At 37.7% G+C, this 19,580-nt stretch overlaps 1 protein-coding gene across 10 annotated transcripts in view; it reads right to left on the minus strand.

The window, feature by feature from the left end:
- LRRFIP1 (LRR binding FLII interacting protein 1) overlaps positions 1–19,580 on the minus strand; it is a 186,062-nt gene that overhangs the window by 8,643 nt on the left and 157,839 nt on the right. For 4 of the 10 annotated variants that reach the window (XR_012154388.1, XR_012154386.1, XR_012154385.1 and 1 more), the window contains 8 exons: positions 18,941–19,066; positions 17,378–17,449; positions 14,469–14,639; positions 13,302–13,394; positions 12,625–12,717; positions 11,359–11,451; positions 10,466–10,607; positions 33–8,389 (listed from right to left, as the gene is read on the minus strand). Coding sequence is in view for 3 of the 10 variants with exons in the window: in XM_073306758.1 (XP_073162859.1) it covers positions 10,466–10,607; positions 11,359–11,451; positions 12,625–12,717; positions 13,302–13,394; positions 14,469–14,639; positions 17,378–17,449; positions 18,941–19,066 (790 nt within the window). In the remaining 7 variants the exon portion in view is untranslated. The remainder of the gene's footprint in view (positions 1–32; positions 8,390–10,465; positions 10,608–11,358; positions 11,452–12,624; positions 12,718–13,301; positions 13,395–14,468; positions 14,640–17,377; positions 17,450–18,940; positions 19,067–19,580) is intronic. The other 6 variants (XM_073306758.1, XM_073306757.1, XR_012154391.1 and 3 more) reach the window with 4 other exon arrangements.

The following is a 19,580-nucleotide window of genomic DNA, read 5'->3' on the forward strand; positions in this document are numbered from 1 at the left end:
GAAACTAATGATGAAGGTAGTTATGCACGTACCACAGGAAATGAGGTCACAGACAGGACTGGGAAGGGGTTTCAGCCAAAGGAAGTTATGTCATTCTCACTGAGCATGCTTGTCACTTCAGTAGCAGCACCCAGCTGCATGCAAACAGGCTAATCTTCTATTTTAGGTTAGCATGCAAGAACTCTAGGGTCAAACACAACTGCAACACAAAAATCTCACAAATCTTTAAAATTTAATATCATTAACAAGAGATTATATACACCTGCAATCATTGCTAATCATACATTAACATTTTAAAATCTTTACTAAAATCTTTGTAACTAAGTAGCTTGGCTACAACATTTTCTTTCATTATCTCTAGTAAAACATTTGCCTGTGTGATTTTTTTTTTTAAAAGAAATAAAGTCTGGTGAAGTGGTTCTCTCCATTTTAGTCCTTCAGGTCGAATATAAATAGGAGATTGTTAGCTTAGACAATTTGCTGTGTTAGAACTGAATTTTGAAGCAATAGGGATCAGTATACAAATACGAGCTAGCACACAGAATTAAAAAGATAATTTTGAGAAAAGAAAACTGAAGTAAACAAACACTCATCTCTTTCCTTTGAGGCAAAGGGAAACGTTTCAGCAGGTGCCATATTTTTTATGCAACAAGTGATTTTATGAACTGCGGAGCTACATTACCACCAAGTTGATTTTACCTTTATACTGAACAAAATACATTGAAAAATGTATTCCTTTAGAGCAGCTGAATTTGACCAACAGGACTTTCCTTTCTACAAGCTGCTCAATGTTTTGTTTTATACTGATTCTGTAGAGCATATATATTACTTTGTCCTCCCTACAGATAGAGAGACAGAGTGGACAGAAGTTGGTCCAGTAAAATATATTACCTCTGCCACCTTGTCTCTCTAGTATCCTGCGACCAACACAGCTACACCACCACAGCACTCCTTACAGATAGGCAGTCAGCTACATAGAGCCAAACATAGGTGCTGAACACTCAACATTCTTAGAGTTTGCAATTGACAACTCACAATCCGTTATAGTTTTTACTGAATATATTCCTAAGGATATAATTTGTGTAAAGAGACCTACACTGTATGTTTTGAATTCTTTGAAATATGAAGATAGTAGGCCTTTTTAGATCTTATATATGGAAAAGGTCATCCCTAAATTATTACCCTTTTTCTTTGTTGACACACTATACTTAACACAGGAAATAACTGTGGAATTGGAGATACCAGTATATGGTAAATGAGAAAACGTTGACTTTTTAAATGGAAGCCTCTATATATGGCAAATCTACAACGAACAATGGTGATTCGAGATAATGCAGTGACTCATCACGGTGGTGTGCCTACAGTCAGAGAGGTCATTCTAAGATTATGAAAATGCACCTTTTTATCTGTGCATTTAAAAACAAACACACATATCATAAGTAAGACGACAGTTCAGCACCATTGTACATCTACTGTATGAAAGCATTCAGCATTCAGAACTGCCCAAGAAATGGACAGGACACAGGGAATTTCAAGAACATCCATCTTTGTGGTAGCCAGGCATCTATGTGAAACCACATTTTGTATACTTTCTTGGGAAAGCAAAACTTTCCTGATATGAAACTGAAAGTGGGGGTGGAGAAGAAGGGAGGGACGGACGACTACCCATATATGACACGTTGTGGTAAGTCCTGCAAAATAAATAACTTGGTTTGAAACACATGTGCATATACAGTGGCTGAAAAGCAAAGGGAGGTGGAGAGCAGAATACCCTGCTTAAAGAAGGAAAATAGAGGAAAAATGGAAACAAAGCCAAAGAACAGAAGAGCAAGGAAAAATATTTCAAGGCTGGAGACAGGGTTGGAAGTCAAACATCAGAAGAAGACCCAGAAAGCAAACTGCTAAAGAACGAGGTTTAATATAGGACAGAATGTCCCATTTTAAAGTTAGCCCCACCTGCCAAATGGTCCATTTAATTCTGGAAGCTAAATTTAACCATGCACACATATATACACAATTATTACACAACTACCACAGTATTTACAGTATTGTACACATATGCCTTTTGTGTTTGAAATATATCTGCAGTGTCCAGAATGGAAGCACTTAATTGTCATAGTTATTTTTAGAGCTACCCGTTGCATTTTTGGGGGCACTTGCAAAGCAGTTTTTCACATCACTCCTCGCAACATAATGGACTCCTGTCTACTTCAATCACATGAGTCTTGTGCAGGTGTGAGGATTTGTGGAAGGGCAAGTGAAATGGTTCTTCTAGGTACAAACAAAACGTGTGCGTGTCTGTGTGTGTGTAAAAAGTTCTTTAGGTTCTCCCCTCTCCACCCCTCCTCACACGCATAGAAGAGGAGCCTGTACTGGGGTTTGTGAAGAAAAATCCACTATATTTTTATTTTGAAATGCTGCGGTTTTCTAACAAGCCAAGTGTCTGAGGGGCAGTAGGAGTATTACTCCATTCTACTGAATTCTATGGTGCCTTTTATATGTGGTAGCTAATTATCTTCTTTACGGGGTACAGTGTATCCCCATTTTGCTGATGATGAAAACTAAAACAGAGTTTGACTAAGGCATCTGTATGGCGTGCCAGAGCTGAGACCTGGAGACAAGATACCTTTGCCCTCCATCCCACGTTTAACCTATGTGGTGTCTCACGCTATTCAACTATCTCAGTTGTGGCCAGAAGTTGCTGTGGCTGCCCAGCAATGTAGCTGGTCAGTTGCAAGAAACCAAGGGGGAGAACTTGCAGGAGGTCCTAGTGCCATCAGCAGCAGCACGGGCAGTATTGCTCCCCCGGACCTGGGAACTCATTTGGGTTTGGGACCATCCCCAAACCATGGGTTATGTGTACCCGAAAGGCCAGCGTGGCAGCTGAAAGGTGGTGGTGGGAGGACTGCAAGTAAACCATGAATCTTTAGGAAAAATTCAGAGTCTAATTTTCAAGGCTAGTTTTAGGAAGAAGAGTACTAGGAACTTGGTCTTTTATATGAAAGCTGAGACTAGCGCTGCCATTGCTAGATACCCAGATAAACTGGAGCCATTGGCCACTGGCTTTGGAGGGCCCCAAAGGCTGGCTCTGATCACTTAATAGCCCCACATACAAAAGAAACTATAGAATTTCGTTAAAGAGTCAATGAGTTTACTCCATGAATTTGTACTTTTGTTGACTGAAGGATGACTGTAGCTCACGAAAGCTTATGCTCAAATAAATTTCTTAGTCTCTAAGATGCCACAAGTCCTCCTTTTCTTTTTTCTAATCTTTGGCATTATTACATAAACACATACTGGGAAGTCACGTTTCCTTTATAACAGTGCACATTTTGCTGGGTGCCATCTGTGTAATCTTGGAGGACTGGTAAGTAACCATTTTTGCCCTATTATCTGTGGTTCTTTTCAAGATGATTTGCCTGCATGGAACCACACTCATGCAGTGCACATAACCCAAAGCATGCATACAAAATGAGTGGAGATTCACATCGGAAAATGACCTAAGAACTCAGAGGCCTTGTCTACACTGGGTATTTGCCCTGATTTCAGCAATTGGTGGCCAGTCACGGATGTAGCTGCACCAGTAAAAACTCTGCTACATTGATGGCTGGCCACCGAATGCTGAAATCATGGCCAATATCCAGTGTAGAGAGTGCCCAAATTTGGAAAAACAGAAGACAATATGACCAAGTTATTAAATGAGTCATAATTGTATCTGTTTCCCTGGCCCTGTACTAATGTTCTAAAAAGTTCTTACAGATGTGCACACGCTTCAGAGGAAAATAAACTGAAATATTAATGAAAAACTAGTATTAACTTTCCCATAATTATGTCAGAAGTATTTAAATTACATTTCTCCTTATGAACAAGTTGTCTCCAGACATACCAAGTGCTGGTATATGCTTCAGTGGATTAGGCATCATTAACACATAACTATAAATGACTTCCTAATTACTGACAAAGTCTAGTGAGCACATTTATTTATATTCCATTTGAGATTCAAGCAATGAAAAAATCTTCATACTAGTTAACTGTACTATACAGTAAGAGGTGCTTTGAAGACTTGTTGCAGTTCATCAGATTAATAGTGTAATGATTATATTCCAATATTAACATTTATTGTCCTCAATCTTAAGGATTGCACATTTTCATAGAAACTGCACCAAAGCTGCCATCACAGTGTCAGAAAGGAAGCCATGTAAAAGGCACTGTAGGTTTAAAATTACTGACTCCTGTAATGTCATATTAAGTTCCTGGGATGTGGAGGTCAAGGTTTCTTAGCAGAATTAAATAACATCAATTCTACTACCTATAATGAGCATGGAGGAAAATGGTCAATAAGAAGTTAGACGTTTAGAGAAATTACAATACATAAAGCGTTTGAGAGGCCACTCTGCAATGCCTTTTTACAAAAAAAGCTTTTTGAATCTCTTATCAGTTTAGACTGAATTTTATGCAGGTTTGCAAGCAGTGCTCTGGACAGGTATTTTAAAGTATAAAATATGTTTATTTCAATTATATACAGCTCAGTACATTTGTGATATACATCTTGAATCTTTTCAATCTATTTGCACTCTACTAATTTTGTAACAGCAATACAAGCAATATCTTGCTATAGACCGCCCAAAACCTTGAGTTTGCATTCCCTTTTGATTTTCATTGCTTAAAACAAGTTTAAAAGAATGTTTCCTTTTGCAAAAAACACATTTCTTCCCAGCTGGTTTAAAATTTGCAAATAAGACAATTCTCTACAGTTTATATTCAGGCTATCACAAGCAATCTAGCTGTTGAGAGGTATTTTCAAAAAGGCAGGTTTGGCTACATGGGCACTAGTACATAAAGAGCAATACCAATTATCTGATTAAGACATTCAAAAAGATTAAGACATTCAAAATTGACTTCATCCTGGCAGGGAGGAAGGAAAAAGTATATTCAGAGATAAGAAAACATTCTTTCATAACCATATTTTTGCAAAAAAGACAATGTAATAAGGAAATGCAATTTAAACAAACTTTCCTCTAAGAAAAATAGATATTTTATAATACGATTAACTTTGCAAGAAAATGTACTTGACAGAAAATCTACACACACATTAGCATGTGTACCAAAACAATCCTAAAATAATAAAAAAGTACATGTGAGACATGATGTAGAAGGCTTATTCTGGTGCAAAGTGCCTAGATTAAGTAAACATGTATACACTTATTCCTTTCAGAAGACTAACAGGTCAAAACATTTATGTTTTACTTTCTTAAACTCTATACTGTTCTTTCAAAGTGCGCAGACTAAGCAGATTCACAGCGACCTTACTAATATTTTGGCATTTTGTGTGTTTATCTTATATACCATGCTTTGGAATGTGTTCATACTAAAATCATACACAAAGTGGGTTTATATGTTGTTTTTATTTTTAGCTGTTATAGTTGGTTCCTGAACCTGTAGGTATTCACAAAGAAGTTTGGACATTATTACAAGTTCTGCAATGCTTGAGAGTTGCTTTATCATAGTTACCATAAAGTGGTGATGTACCTAACAGAGACCTCTGGCAGGTATTTAAGTACATTCAAAACATCTAATTTGCTAAAAACTAGTCTAGAAAATAAGAGCAATATTTAAGGTCCCTTGGCAGGAGATATCTGCCTTAAAGGCATTTTAACTCGATGTGAATCTGAACAGTACATTTGTGCTGCTTGTTCTTTTGGTGATAAAATATGAAACCTGAGAGATTAAAAACAAACCTACATGTTTAATCTCTGGTGGACATGTATCGCAGTAAGTAACTTGGATGGATGTCCACATATATAGATTGACACTGTACTATGAGACTTGCATACAGAGGAATTTAAAGAATATTTCTAAAGTCGGATTTATTGTGCAAAATGCATTTTTGTATTGAAACTGATCAAATGGTATGAAACTTATTTGGGTCCTCGATTTTGAACTCATGATATCACACAGTCTTCTTTAGATCTACCCTTGCCCCTTCTACTAGCTTGCATATCCTCTTTGCTTTCATCCCTAGTGTTGCCTAAGTTTCCTAACTCCTGTTCTGATGAATATTCAGCAGCTATTTTTTCCATATTATTGCTGTCTAACACTGCTTCATTCTCAGTTTCGTCCTCCACCAGATCACAGGCTTTTTCTGGAGCTGCAGACCGAGATGTATCAGTTTGCAAATGACCAGCTTCTTCAGCTTCCTTTTCTTTTTCCTGCTGGGTACTAGCATTGTCTTCAGTAACCAAGCCCTCATTCTCTACACTCTGTGTTCTGCTTTGATGAGTTTCCTCCTTTTCACCTTTTCCTGTTTTGGCAGTTTCTGTGACTATTTCCTTTTCCCTAACTTCCTTCAACGTTTGTGTATTAACTTTCTCAGCATCATGCTTTCCGGGAGTTTTTAATATCAGCCCTAATTCATCATCAAAATCAATTTTTTCACCATCATCTTCCACTATTTCCTCCTCTTGACCCCCCACCTCAACTTGTTCATTAGACTTCTCATCCAGCTCTGCTTTCTGTGTCTTGAGGTAATCAGCATCTTCCTCAACATCTGGAACAACTTCCAGTTTCTTAACTTCTTGTAATTCATTCTGCTCGTCTATTCCTTTATTCTCATCTTCCTCATTCCCATTTCCCATTTGTTTTGTATCCCCTTCTTTTCTGCTAAGTTGACATGCATCATCTAACACAGTTTTCTGAATTTCCATTTCCTTTGTGTTGCCTTCAAGGGATTCACTAAGTTGCTGTGATAGTTCTGTGATTTTCTGCAATGAACTATCATCAGAAACAAACCTATCATGCTGCTGGTCTGGAAGATCCAGCTTCTCGCTACTTTCCACTGATGCCTCTTTATCATCAACTTTCTCTTCAATAATTTCACTGACATCTTGAGTCAATTCCTGTCTAGATTCATCTTCCACTTCTTTAACTTTCTGCATTTCATTTTCTACAGTCTTATCTTTTTCTTGTATTGGATTATTCTTTACTTCTTCACTGCACTTAATTGTTTGGGTTTCTACCTGTGTTCTCTCATCTTCCATCAACTCACTTCTACTTTCTTTTCCTTTCCTAGATTCATCCCACATTTCTGTGTTTGATTCCTCAATTTCATGATCGCTGGGACTAGTAACTAAAACAGTTTCTTGGGATTGAATTTCTTTCACAACATCTTGGTCCTGCTCTGTCTGATGCGATACACCCTCTTTTACCTCTGTAAATTCATCTAGGGATACCACAGGTTCCTCCTCTTCCACCCTTTTGTTTTCAGAATCTGGTTGAACATCCAACATGCCCGTTAATTCCTCCATCTTTCCTGTGTCTTTTGTTTGTCCCCTCTCAGCAATATCCTTCTCATTCTCTGCCTCATCTTGCATATTTCCTTCCTCTTCTGCAAATATCAGATCATTTTTTGAGAAAGTGGATAGAGTATGTGTTTCATCTGTTTTTTGTTCTTTTACAATTGTATCTGGTGTGACCTCACTTGCAAATGCTGCTTCTCCCTCCTCTTCCACAGGATCTACTTCTTTCCTTCCCTGACTCTGAACTGTATTTCCAGTCTTATTTTCTTCTTCAGCTGTATCACTGTCATTTTTACCATCCTCTCCTTTACCAATTGTTCTGTCTATGTACGCTTCGTCTTCATCAAGCTGCTTCTCCAAGCTACTCATAACCTCATTTTCAGTGCTTTCTTCTGCTTGACAGAGACTCTCAGTGCGAGCCTCCACATGTGATTCTTCAATACCTGTACCTGCTCTTGTATCTTCTGGTGATCCTGACTGATCAGAAGCTGATGCATGGCTGCTAACCACAAAATCAAGAGCTTCCTGAAATATTTCACTACTGCCTTCTCGCTGGCAAATTGTAAAATCCTCTTGTGTTATTTTCTGCTCTTGTGCAAGTCTTTCAGATTCCTGCTCTATCTCTAAGTCAGTAGGTCTTCCCTGAGGAGTCTCAATACCCTGACTTTTCAGTGTACCCGTTTCCCAATTCTCATTAGTCAAGTGATTTAAATCACTACTATGTTCAGATTCCTTACTACCAGACTGTTGGGCTTCTAAGCTATCATCTCCTGATTCTGTTTCCTTTCTCAACTCAATTACATCACTATTTTCAGTGGAAGAAACATTTCCTGAAACATGTTCTGTATGGCTTTGAATTTGTTCCTCACATCCACTACTTAACATCACTGTTGATGTGACATCATTGTCTTCCATGGTTTTCTCTGCCTCTGTATTTTCATCAGCATGCAATGTCTTTATCTCCGTACACTCCTTTACAATTTCCCGCTCCTCAGACTCCTCTTTGTGTTCCTCATGCTCAGTATTCTGCAAGATTTCTCTTTTCCCCATATCCTCCAAAATCTCATCTTTCATCTCCACTTCATTGGCTCTGCCTAAAAGACCATTGAGAAAGTTGAAGGGACTACACCAAGGGGTGGCTACTTAAATTTGTTAAACATGTAACACTTACCTCCCCACTTAAAACCCAAAAGAGAAAATGAATTGAAAGAATCGGTTAATAAAAGATCAGCTTTTGCCAATTACGTGAGGCAAAGCAGCAATTGAATTAGTAAATTCTCTGATCAGTGAACCCCCCGCTTTCCCAAAAGCAAGAATTGTATCTGATTCTGGCATCAGATAAGTTAAAGATTTCTCTAGTTGAAGCTGTATGAAGTACAGCTTTCATAAATGAGATGAACATTTTTCAAGCAGTGCAGTTTATTAATAGTAATGTAACAAAACTCGCAGATTTAAGATTATGAGACAAAGGTAGAGGGTTTTTTGCTGCTAACAAGTACAAGCTATCACCATATTTTTAACCCTCACATTGCTCTATACTGTATTATTATTGCCAAGCTGTGTTTGTTTGATGGCATTACAACCAAATAACTTACCTAATACTCAGCAATATTTTATAGCTACTGACTTAGAAAACAGACACTATTTTATAAATAAGTGTGTATAATGAGTGTTATAGAAGATGGGATCTGATTGGCAGGCAAATGTTTTGAATGCATGGATATCAGACATAACCCACAAGGTTGAAGCTCAGTTATTTAGCGCTTCTTTCAGGCACTACATCCATCCAAAAGGGACAATATTTCTTCCCAAGTATTGTTTAAAAATATAACTTTTCTTCCAATTTGCAGCACTTTAGGAGCAAAAAAGCAGGTGTTAACCAGCACTTAATGTCAGGTATTAGCTTTTGTTCCAATGACGTACCTGTTTCCATAGAATCAGAATACGTTAGAACAGACTAAAGTTTTAGATACAACTTTTAAATATTCTCATATCCTGTTTTTGTTGTTTCAAATTGTTTTCATGCAATGGAATGAGAAAAAGCTGCCAACAGCTAAATCTGAGAAAACTCTCACTTCCAGTTAAATGGTTGGCTGCCTGTTGAGATTTGCTAGTATTTCAATTTAGAAGTAAACATCCAGTATTTTCTCCTCTTCCATGAGCATAATGAGACAGTGGAAAGTTCAACAGCTAATGAGTTCAGATTCTGACTATACAACATAATTGCACCAAAGTCAGAATCTTTGCCAACCAATTAGACTCCTCCTGGTCTGAGGACACACATACATAATGTATACTTCCTGTACACACTGCTGAGCATATCATTGTTATAAAATTTCCAGCAATATAAATTGCTTTATACTTAACAGTATTAGATATTAAGAATTCAAATGTTAAAATGTCTTGCAACAGCACACTGAACTATTGTTCAGCAGACATTTATGGTTCTCAAATAATACATTAGTTACAGAATTTGTACACTAAATTTACATATATGAATTCAAATGCTCTTATTCTGGTTCTCTCTCAGCTTAATTCTCTGTGTTAGAAAAAATAACCAAAGCAACAGTAGGATGGTTGAGGACATTCCTAAATTCAGGTTTTAATATTAAGCTAAATAAGCTGCTACTCATCTTGTATTTATACTTGTGTCATGACCATTTATTTTCTCAGGGTGCAGAATAAAGGGAATGTACAATAAAAACTCCTTTTGCAGGTACAGAAAAATGTCATGATATGCTTGAAGTGAAGCAACTATAATCAATAAGCAGAAAAAGGCATAGGAGGTGATTCAAGAAGCTGCGTGATTGGTTAATTGTCTAAATAATGAATGCTCAATCTCCAAGCAACAAAAGTGAATGAATTATGATTAGACAGATGGAGAAGTCTAGTGCAGTGATACTCAGACCTCAGGGGTTCAGGAGCCAAATTAGCAATCAACATTACCCACAAGAGCCACAGTAGTGTGAATTCATTGTTTAATTTACTATAGTACTATTCATATTTAAACAGTGCGAGCTGATAACTTAATAGATTAATAACATAGTAAAAGCATCCAGCGTTTTAATATCACATGCTGCAAAGAGCCGCAGGAGACGCATTGAAGGGCCATTTGCGACTCACAAGCCAGAGTCTGAGTATCACTGCTCTAGTGGAGCCTGAGCACTTACCTAGTGTCCCATCCCCAGCTGTCTGTAAGATCTGAGTCACCCCTGGAGTAATCTTGGTAGAATCTGAATATCCTTCATTATCGAGACCATCTAAAGCCTCTCCATTGGTGGCTACTTCCAAATTTGGGATTATTCCATGTTTCTGTGGATAAGGAAGAAACATTTTAAAGTCTGGTTTCAGAGTAACAGCCGTGTTAGTCTGTATTCGCAAAAAGAAAAGGAGTACTTGTGGCACCTTAGAGACTAACCAATTTATTTGAGCATAAGCTTTCGTGAGCTACAGCTCACTTCATCGGATGCGTACTGTGGAAAGTGTAGAAGATCTTTTTATACACACAAAGAGGAATTTTTTCATGCTTTGTGTGTATAAAAAGATCTTCTACACTTTCCACAGTACGCATCCGATGAAGTGAGCTGTAGCTCACGAAAGCTTATGCTCAAATAAATTGGTTAGTCTCTAAGGTGCCACAAGTACTCCTTTTCATTTTAAAGTCTAGTGTTCAAACACTACAATTAGCTGAACATTCTTGCCCCTTTATATTTTGAGCAGTGGTTGCTTCATAACAAAAGCAATGAGAATGTACCTTGTTCAAAGTTTTGACAGAACCGATCTGATCACCTTTTTAAAGTAGCTCTGTTGCTCAATATCTGACATGTTCCTTGGACAACAGCCCCTCGCCTATATTCACTATAATATATTAGGAGTGCCAACAACCACAGAAGAGATAGGTAAGAAGCAAATTCTTGAAATGAATGAGAGCAACATGTACATACGGCTTATCAGTGCTGGATAGCTGGAACCAGCTTTTCTGTCCAGTGCACCAGAAGAGAAACCAGCAACTGATTACTTAATTGCTTTAGCAACAAGAGTTTCTTCTGTTCTTATGGCATACCTTCAGTTGTTCCTTCAGCACAACCACCTCATCTCTGAGGTCATCCCGCTCACTCCTTATGGAATCAAAGAACTCTTTCTGCCTCTCTAACGCCTGAGCGTTCACAGAGCAAACAGACAGAAGGCAGGGAGACAACAAGAAAGGAGAAGAGACTATGTAAGGCAAGTTAGAAAAAAGAATAAGCAGGTATCAGTTATTCAGAAATTAATGGAAATGACATGCACGAAAAGGAGAAAATTAAAAGATTAAAGGCTAAATTTACAAATTCATAAAAAATTTAAATCCAGTAAATATATAATTTAATCCAAAGATTCAGTTTGGGGAGTTCATAATAAATACTCAATCCCTGATAGCCTATACTGTGTTGGGATTAGATTTTTCAGTAACTAGATACAATGAGGCAGCTAAGAACAGATTTTTATACTCTTGACTTTGAATTTCCTATAGTACTTTTGTGTGGGTGTGTTTTTTAAAATCAAAATACATTAAAGAAAGTGTATGAAAGCTGGTCTGACAGATCTTAGTGGCGTCCATGGAACTTTTGCAGTCTGTCATGGAAATAGTGTATATACCTCAAGTATGCAGCATGCAATACAAACTTTTATAAAATTCTCAGCTGTAGTGAAATTTTGACCATTCTAAATTGTGGGTTTCAAATTGCCATAAATCATTGGACAACATCATTGACAAACGACTTGCCAGGTTTCTTTTGTCCACCCAAGAAATGAGTCTCTCACATCTCATCTGTCACTGACTACCATATTTCTCTCTAGAAGTGCCACTGAGAGTTAACATTTCATTTACACTGGTGGGGGGAAATACGAAGATTTTCATCCCAAGAGTCCAAGGAGCTATAAACAAGCCCACTTTCTCCTTTCCCACAGTGCAGTTATGGTTTAAAAGAGTAAAGGTAATAAATTTGAATAGAAAACCAATTCCATTCAGCATTGAAACCACATCATGAATAGCCAGTATTTTACTAAAGGGCACTCCTTTCTTAGTTCTACATATCCATGATGGGCGTGCACACATTTCACCATGTTATATGAACTCCAGTGAATTTTCAAATCTGGCCAGAAGATAAGCATTTTCTTGGACCTTATCTTTTAAGTTAAAGCCACAATTCAATGTAAAGAGTATATTTGACTGATTATGGGTCACATTGTATAGGGTAATATTTCATTCATGAAGTTTTGCAGGGGCGGAGTCTGCTAAAGAAGCTCAGTGTGAAACTGAGCAAATTTCAGAAGTTGTGTGCGTTCCTACCCCTATTTTTTTGTCTTTCCACTCTATCGTCTCCTGAAGATCAGAAATTTCCCTGATATAGCTCTCCTGTTTCTGTTGCAGCTGTCGGACTTCCTGAGGAGCAGGGACACACAAGGAGACAGAAAGCAGGTAAAGGGTTAATCAGAAGAAAAAGTCAAGATTGTAGTGATGCAAAGAACAATGAAATCAGGTGTTAAAATACAACAATCTACCTACATGCATCGCTCCCATACCCAACTGTTTTCATTCAAAGAGATGAATACAACTCTTGAAACCTACCCTGCTAGGGACAGCCAATCTCTCATCTTTAGTATGACGACAAACACCTGTCTACTGGAACTATCTTGCTCTGAATCCTTACTTGAGTTTTATGCCATTGTCCTCTTTCTTCCAGCCTCTCCACAAGAAGGAGCCCAGAGCATAACAACTTATTCTGAGAAATTAAAGACAGCGTAACGTACAAATCCAACTATGAACAGTACTTCTGAAATATTTTTGTTTTATCAGCCCTAACCATTTCAGGTCTAACAGAATGAACCTACAGTACTGCATCAGATGAGAAATCTGGGGCAGGGACTAAGATTCCCCATTCCTGTCTGAGCCTTCTATCTTCTAACTGTTAGTTTGGAACACATGGATCAAACAACCACATTAAACACAATGGAGTAATTACCTACCTCGAGCATTTCTTCTCTTTGCTTCAGGGTCTCCTTGATTTCTGTGAACTGAAACTGCAATATGCTATGAGCATGCTTTTCCCGCTCAAATTCCTGGAGAGGCAAGGAAATATTTATTTGTCATGCATAATAATAATACCACCTAGAGCTTTGCATACACAGATCTCAAAGTGCTTTACAGATGAGGCAGTATCAATATCTCAATTTTAAGCTTGTTTGTCTGAGATTGGGACTGGGTTATTTCAAACCAAATGCTCAATTTAGACACTGATCCACAATAAACTGGGTGGTGTGTCTCTTATGAAGGAAATCAGATTGCGACTGGGTTATTTTGAGCCAAATGTTCAATATAGACACTGATCCATAATAAACTGGTGGTGTGGGTTTTGGGTCAGGGAGAGTGCACATCATTTACAGCACTCAAGCCCTGCTGACTTCAGAGATAATGACTAGAAATGGAACCTACCTTTTTCAAAAGGTAGAGTACTCCAATGTGGCCAGTCCTTATTGTGAAATTTCAAAAGCAAACCATTTACCAAGAGCTATGCATGATGGAGGACACACTAACCAATATCTCATGAGTCAGAGATTTAGCTCCTGAGAAGTTACCACATAATCCCTAAGGAAATACTAGTTTGCACGAAAGTTAACTCAGTGAGGCTCATTCCATCACCTCAGTGAGGTGACAGTAATTCAAGTCAATAGTATATTTTCAATAGTTAAGCCCATGAATGCCTTAATTTGTTTAAGAAGTACTTCTCACACAACCTTCCTATGGCCTTTTGAATTAAGCTTTGTATGTAACCGTGTCCCAGAGGAAACAGGAAAGCCTTCAAAAGTTGCTAGGGATAACATTTCCTGGAGTCAGAAAGGCTTTTTGGATATTCTCTGAGTCAAAATGCAAATAAAATGCATAAAGCTATACTGATGAGCTTGTATGCAAAAAAGTCACCATATCCTGGATATTGACTTATAAAATGTAAATCTCATATTCATGTGCCGGCAGATAAAGGCAAAAAAGGCAGCCAAGTTGCTAATGAGCGCTATTCAACGGGTAGATTTCTACATACTTGATTCATCCCCCTCTCCTTAAAAAAAAGTATTGTCTCTTCCCTGAAGATACTTTTTCAAACAACTTTCAGCTTCTCAAGAAGTGTTCATACTTACTTTGCTTTTCTCTTCATATTGCCTCCTGGATTCTGCCAGCTGTTCTTCTAACTCTAACAATGCATCCTTCAAGGTATCTACTTGGTACATGAAGTTTGTTTTTTCATTGTCTAGCTGTGCATTGGACACCATAGCCTTTTTATATTTCTCTTCAACTTCTGCTAGGGAGTCCTGAAGGCAAGAAATATGTAAGTACAGTGAGAAGTTACTTCAAAGAAAGCACTTTTATACGTTGCGAAGTATGCAAGCACATGCTTAAGTGTAGACACGCAAGCAGTCCAGCTGAATCAGCTGTTAACCATGGCTTAAGTAACTTTGCTGACTGGGACCCCAAACCTGGGAGAAGAGGTGGCAATATCTGTGCTTTTTGCGGTCTTAAATTAGGACTCTAATATGTTTAATTAAAAATTGCAGTGACTGTACACTACCTTTTGGCTATGTGCACACTTAAAATGCTACAGAGGCACAGCTGCAGCACTTCAGCTTAGACACTCACTACAGCAGTCAGTCCACCTCCCCAAGAGGCAGCCGCTAGGTCCCCAGAATGTAGTGCTGTCTGCTTTAGGGGTTAGTTAGGTCAGCATAGCCACATCCCTCAGGAGAGTGGATTTTTCAAACGCCTGAGAGAGACAGCTCTGTAATGTCAGTTTTCAGTGCACACCAGCAATTTATACTGCATTTTTGGTTAGATTTTTGCTTCAGATGAAGTGTGAAACAAATTGTTTTCCATGCTTACCCCTTATTTTATTAGATCACCTTTCTCAACCTGTTCCTACTGTCTAGGCAATTCAGATTTATTAACTCAGGCTGAGCATGAGAACAGTTCAGATATAATAATAGCTGAAATGTTGGCAAGATACAATGGTACCATTTTCCATGTTACACCGCAGGTCTAAAACCTCTCCAGGTATACAATTTGAATTAAGACCAACCTAACAGCAACTTTCAAACGCATTGCAGTGTAAGTATGCAGGCAAGAAACAAAAAAGAGGTGCCTAGACAGATGTCTTAATTTAAAGCTAGGCTCAACAATTCACCAGTTCATTAAGTCACATTGCTAGCATTATATGGACATCCATGATAAATTTTGGATATTATAATATTCCACTTCTACTAGATCCATAAACATTAAAGGGGGAAATACGCAGATTTTTAAATATGAAAAGATGACAAAATACGTAAGTTTCAAATTAAGAATCTATTTTGGAATACTATTAAAGTATAAGGCACTCTGACATTTTAAAGGTACAAGAACTTGTGTCTCATCATTAAATATGAATCATGTTACTGGTGCGTGTTGCAGGTGTACTGTATAAGACAAGAAATATCAGTTTCTGAAGGGCAATCAGGAATCAAAGCAGCTACATGATTAATTAAATCCTTAAAATTAGTTGGCACGAACTTACACACTGTTAAGGGTTAAATGCAGAACCATAGAAGAACATGCCCAATTTTGTTTTATTAGTATTATCAAATTCTATCCCAACCCTGGACTATCTGTCATTTAATAATTCTAAATCTGAATACAGAGAATAAAACCACTAAAGACATAGCCTAAAATCAGATGGAGGTTTCAATCTATTCACTATTTAACACTTTTATTCTGTGAGGGGATGAATTTAGCTTGCTTAAAATGTTCCAGTCTCTTCCTGGCAAATTCTGAGGAAAGTTACTATAGCTGGAAATTAATTTTTAATTAAGTATATGTTCCACATTCTATGCCAAAAGCAAGATCAGAGGTGACTAAGCAAAACCGAAGTTGTTGGTCTTCAAAGACACAAGCAGACCTGGATAAAAATGCTACCAATGCACTTGAAGGGAACAATATTACAAAAGTCTAGTTCACTTATTCTCCAAAAGAGTAAGGTAGATTGGTTTGCAGAATCTAATATATATTTTGTGATCTAGAAGAGAAAAAAGTTTAGGCTTCATATATCTAAAAGATGCAAAAAAAGCACAAACTATTTTTTCCATTTGCAGGTCACATAAGATGCCAGTAACCGAATATCTTGTACTACTGAACAAATGAGGAAAAAGTATGAGAGAAAGTTTTAATTTTAATTAACAATTATGCTAATATGTACCATATTAGCATATCTGGTATGCTAAGTCCCCAGTACACTCATCTTTACATGCCTTCTGTTTTTCAAAACGCGAGCCAATGCAGCTGAATACGTAGTATAAAGTGTCAAACTGATACATTTATTTAGCTGCTAAACCAAAATCCTTTTGTGCATTAATGGAATTTGTAGGCATTCCTCCCCTGCAGCTGCTGTGACAGTTTACCCCACACAATACGGAGGTTTTACCAGGGCTGCTTGTATAGCATGAGATATGATTGCCTCTCCTTCAAGTATGCATAACTTAACAATTGTTTTACTGGGACTCTCTACCAAGTACCTTTTAAAATACATTTACAGTATTTAACTTTGATTTCCCATGTCACTGAACTCCACAGGTTAGTTACATGCTTAATAATCAGCATTTACTTTTATTTTAAATTTACCCTCAAATTCAGAGTGATTTCCTGTTCTTGTATTATGGACATATTTTAAAAGGAGTAACTGATTGGTATTCTATATGCTCTAATCTTTATATTACGGTTGTTGATGGAGAATTAAATACATTCTCAAGACACCAAAATATAAGACATGCAGTAGTAAGAGTTCTCATTAATCACCTTTTCTACAGAGGCTAATAGAATATTTACATGTGCTGATTACCAAGAATTATCCAAAGAAATGATTACTGGTCATCAGCATGTTTTCCTCACTGATTAAATGCTTTTAGTTAATTCAAACCTCAGCATAAAAGCATGCAGGTTAAATTCTAGTTCTGTCTCTTGCTGTGCCTCTCTGAAAGTTTAGCTCATGTTAATATCACATGTTCAGTCTGCAATAAACCAGTACCTTCATTTCTTTCAGTCCCTGCATGTATTTGCCTTCTACATCCTGAATCTGGTTCTTTAACTCATTGATATCCTGAGGGAAATGGCAAGAAAAGTGAATGATATCAAGAAAACTAATGGGCAGTTATGACAGCTGAATGAGAAGCCGGTGTTCAAAATTCCCATTTACAGACATGTTTCTACTCTAGTTTGAGTTTTCTAAACTTCACTGTAAAAAGATTTACAGGCTTTTCAGCCAATCATCCTTCTTGAATAGATGTATATTCCTGTCCTAATAATTTTGATTGGGAAAATAGGATGTTTCTACAACAATAAGGATGGTCTTGTGGTTAACGAACTAGATTGTGACTCAGGGGATCTGAATTCTGTTTTCAGCTCTATCACAGGCTGTATGATATTGTGCAAGTCCCTTTCTATCTCTCGTTCTGCCTCAGCTCCCTATATGTAAAATCGGAATGCATTCGATGAAGTAAGCTGTAGCTCACGGAAGCTTATGCTCAAATAAATGTGGTTAGTCTCTAAGGTGCCACAAGACTTCCTTTTCTTTTATATTTCTCTACTAGCACCCAACAGCGGTGTTGTGAAGATAAATTTATTAGTGCATGTGAGGTGCTCATAGCTACATCACTCTATGATAAGTCTCAGAGAATAGGAACATGAGCACTAACAGGACACCCTAGGAAGTGTGGGAAATACCACTGGGAAATGGAATGAAGACATTCATTTTAATTATGAGCCCAATTAAAGCTTTACACAATCTCTCTCTCTCCTTGGTCACCTCCTAATGCCAGAACTGCAAAAGAAGTAAAATATTATAATTTGGAGGTGACCAAGGAAAGAGAAAGGGACTGGGTTTGTTTCCCACTTCTATAGTTTTTAATACCAGATGGAACTATTACGATCATCTAGTCTGATCTCCTGCATAACACAAGCCATAGTGTTTCGCCCAACCATTCCTACAGCAAGCCCATAACGTCCAGTAGTGCTACAGCATCTCGTTTTAGAACAGCTATGCATCATTTTTCCAAAAAATAAGATTTCTTTTAACCAGCCAATAAAATGAAAATACAAAACATACCATAAGGTGGGTGAGGTAATACCTTTTATTGGACCAACTTCTGTTGGTGAGAGAGAGAGAGAAGCTTTCAAACTTACACGGAGTTCTTCTTCAGATCACCCAAAGAAAAGCTCCATGAAGGCTCGTCTCTCTCACCAACAGAAGCTGGTCCAATAAAAGATAGTACCCCACCTTGTGTCTCTCATATCCTGGGGCCAAAATAGCTACACAACTCTGCATAAAACAGACCACAGTTACTGCCCACTTTTAGACTTCAAGAGGGCTAAATCTTTAGATGAATTAGGTGTTTCTGGTAACTCCTGCCAATATTGATTTGCATGTGTAATTTCCCACACATACTGATGGAGAAATATAAAACTATGCTTTTAAATAATTCCACTGCTTACTAAGTCAAACTTAGTGGGAAACTTCAAGACATGAAGAAATACATTCTACCTGGCAAGAGACAGCTCCTACCAATACATGTCACTTACAAAGACTTCTTACCTTTATTTCTCTAATGGATGCCTCAGTATCAACGGAGATGGAGGTGTCCCCACTGCCTCTCCGGGAGGAAGTTCCACCCAGAGAGGCTAGCGTAGCTGCTGATAAGCTTGACACAGTACGAGCTCCCTAGAACCATACACAGTTTAAATAAAATGGGTATAAAACAATCCTTTTTAAACACAAAAATGAATGCATGTGAATATTTTGAGAATGTGATCTGCCTCTTTATATGCATACCAAGTCAGAATGATCAAAATGATCTCTTTGGAACAAAGAAAGTTGTTTTCATTTATAGCAGATGGATCATCAGTAGACATGCTGTGCATCAGTGGGTCACAAAAGAACTTCCGTTGAACAAATTTTATGTCCTGAGATTTTTCAGATCATTTATCGTATGACTACTGATGGAGACAGAAGCCTTCATCTTGAGGGCATCAGTTCAAATTTGGAACAGGATGAAATTGACTGACAGAAGTTACCATCAGATAGCTAATTGGTGAGCTATAAGAAGCAAGTCTGTGCCTTTAATTCAGTCCAATTCACAGTAGAGAAGTGTCCAACACCACCAAAATTATATAATTAGCACTCACATTGGCAGTCCCAGCAGCGGCCAGTGTTTAAGTACAGAGCCTCATCTGAG

The sequence above is a fragment of the Lepidochelys kempii genome, chromosome 11 (assembly GCF_965140265.1).
Source record: "Lepidochelys kempii isolate rLepKem1 chromosome 11, rLepKem1.hap2, whole genome shotgun sequence".
Taxonomy (NCBI): domain Eukaryota; kingdom Metazoa; phylum Chordata; order Testudines; family Cheloniidae; genus Lepidochelys; species Lepidochelys kempii.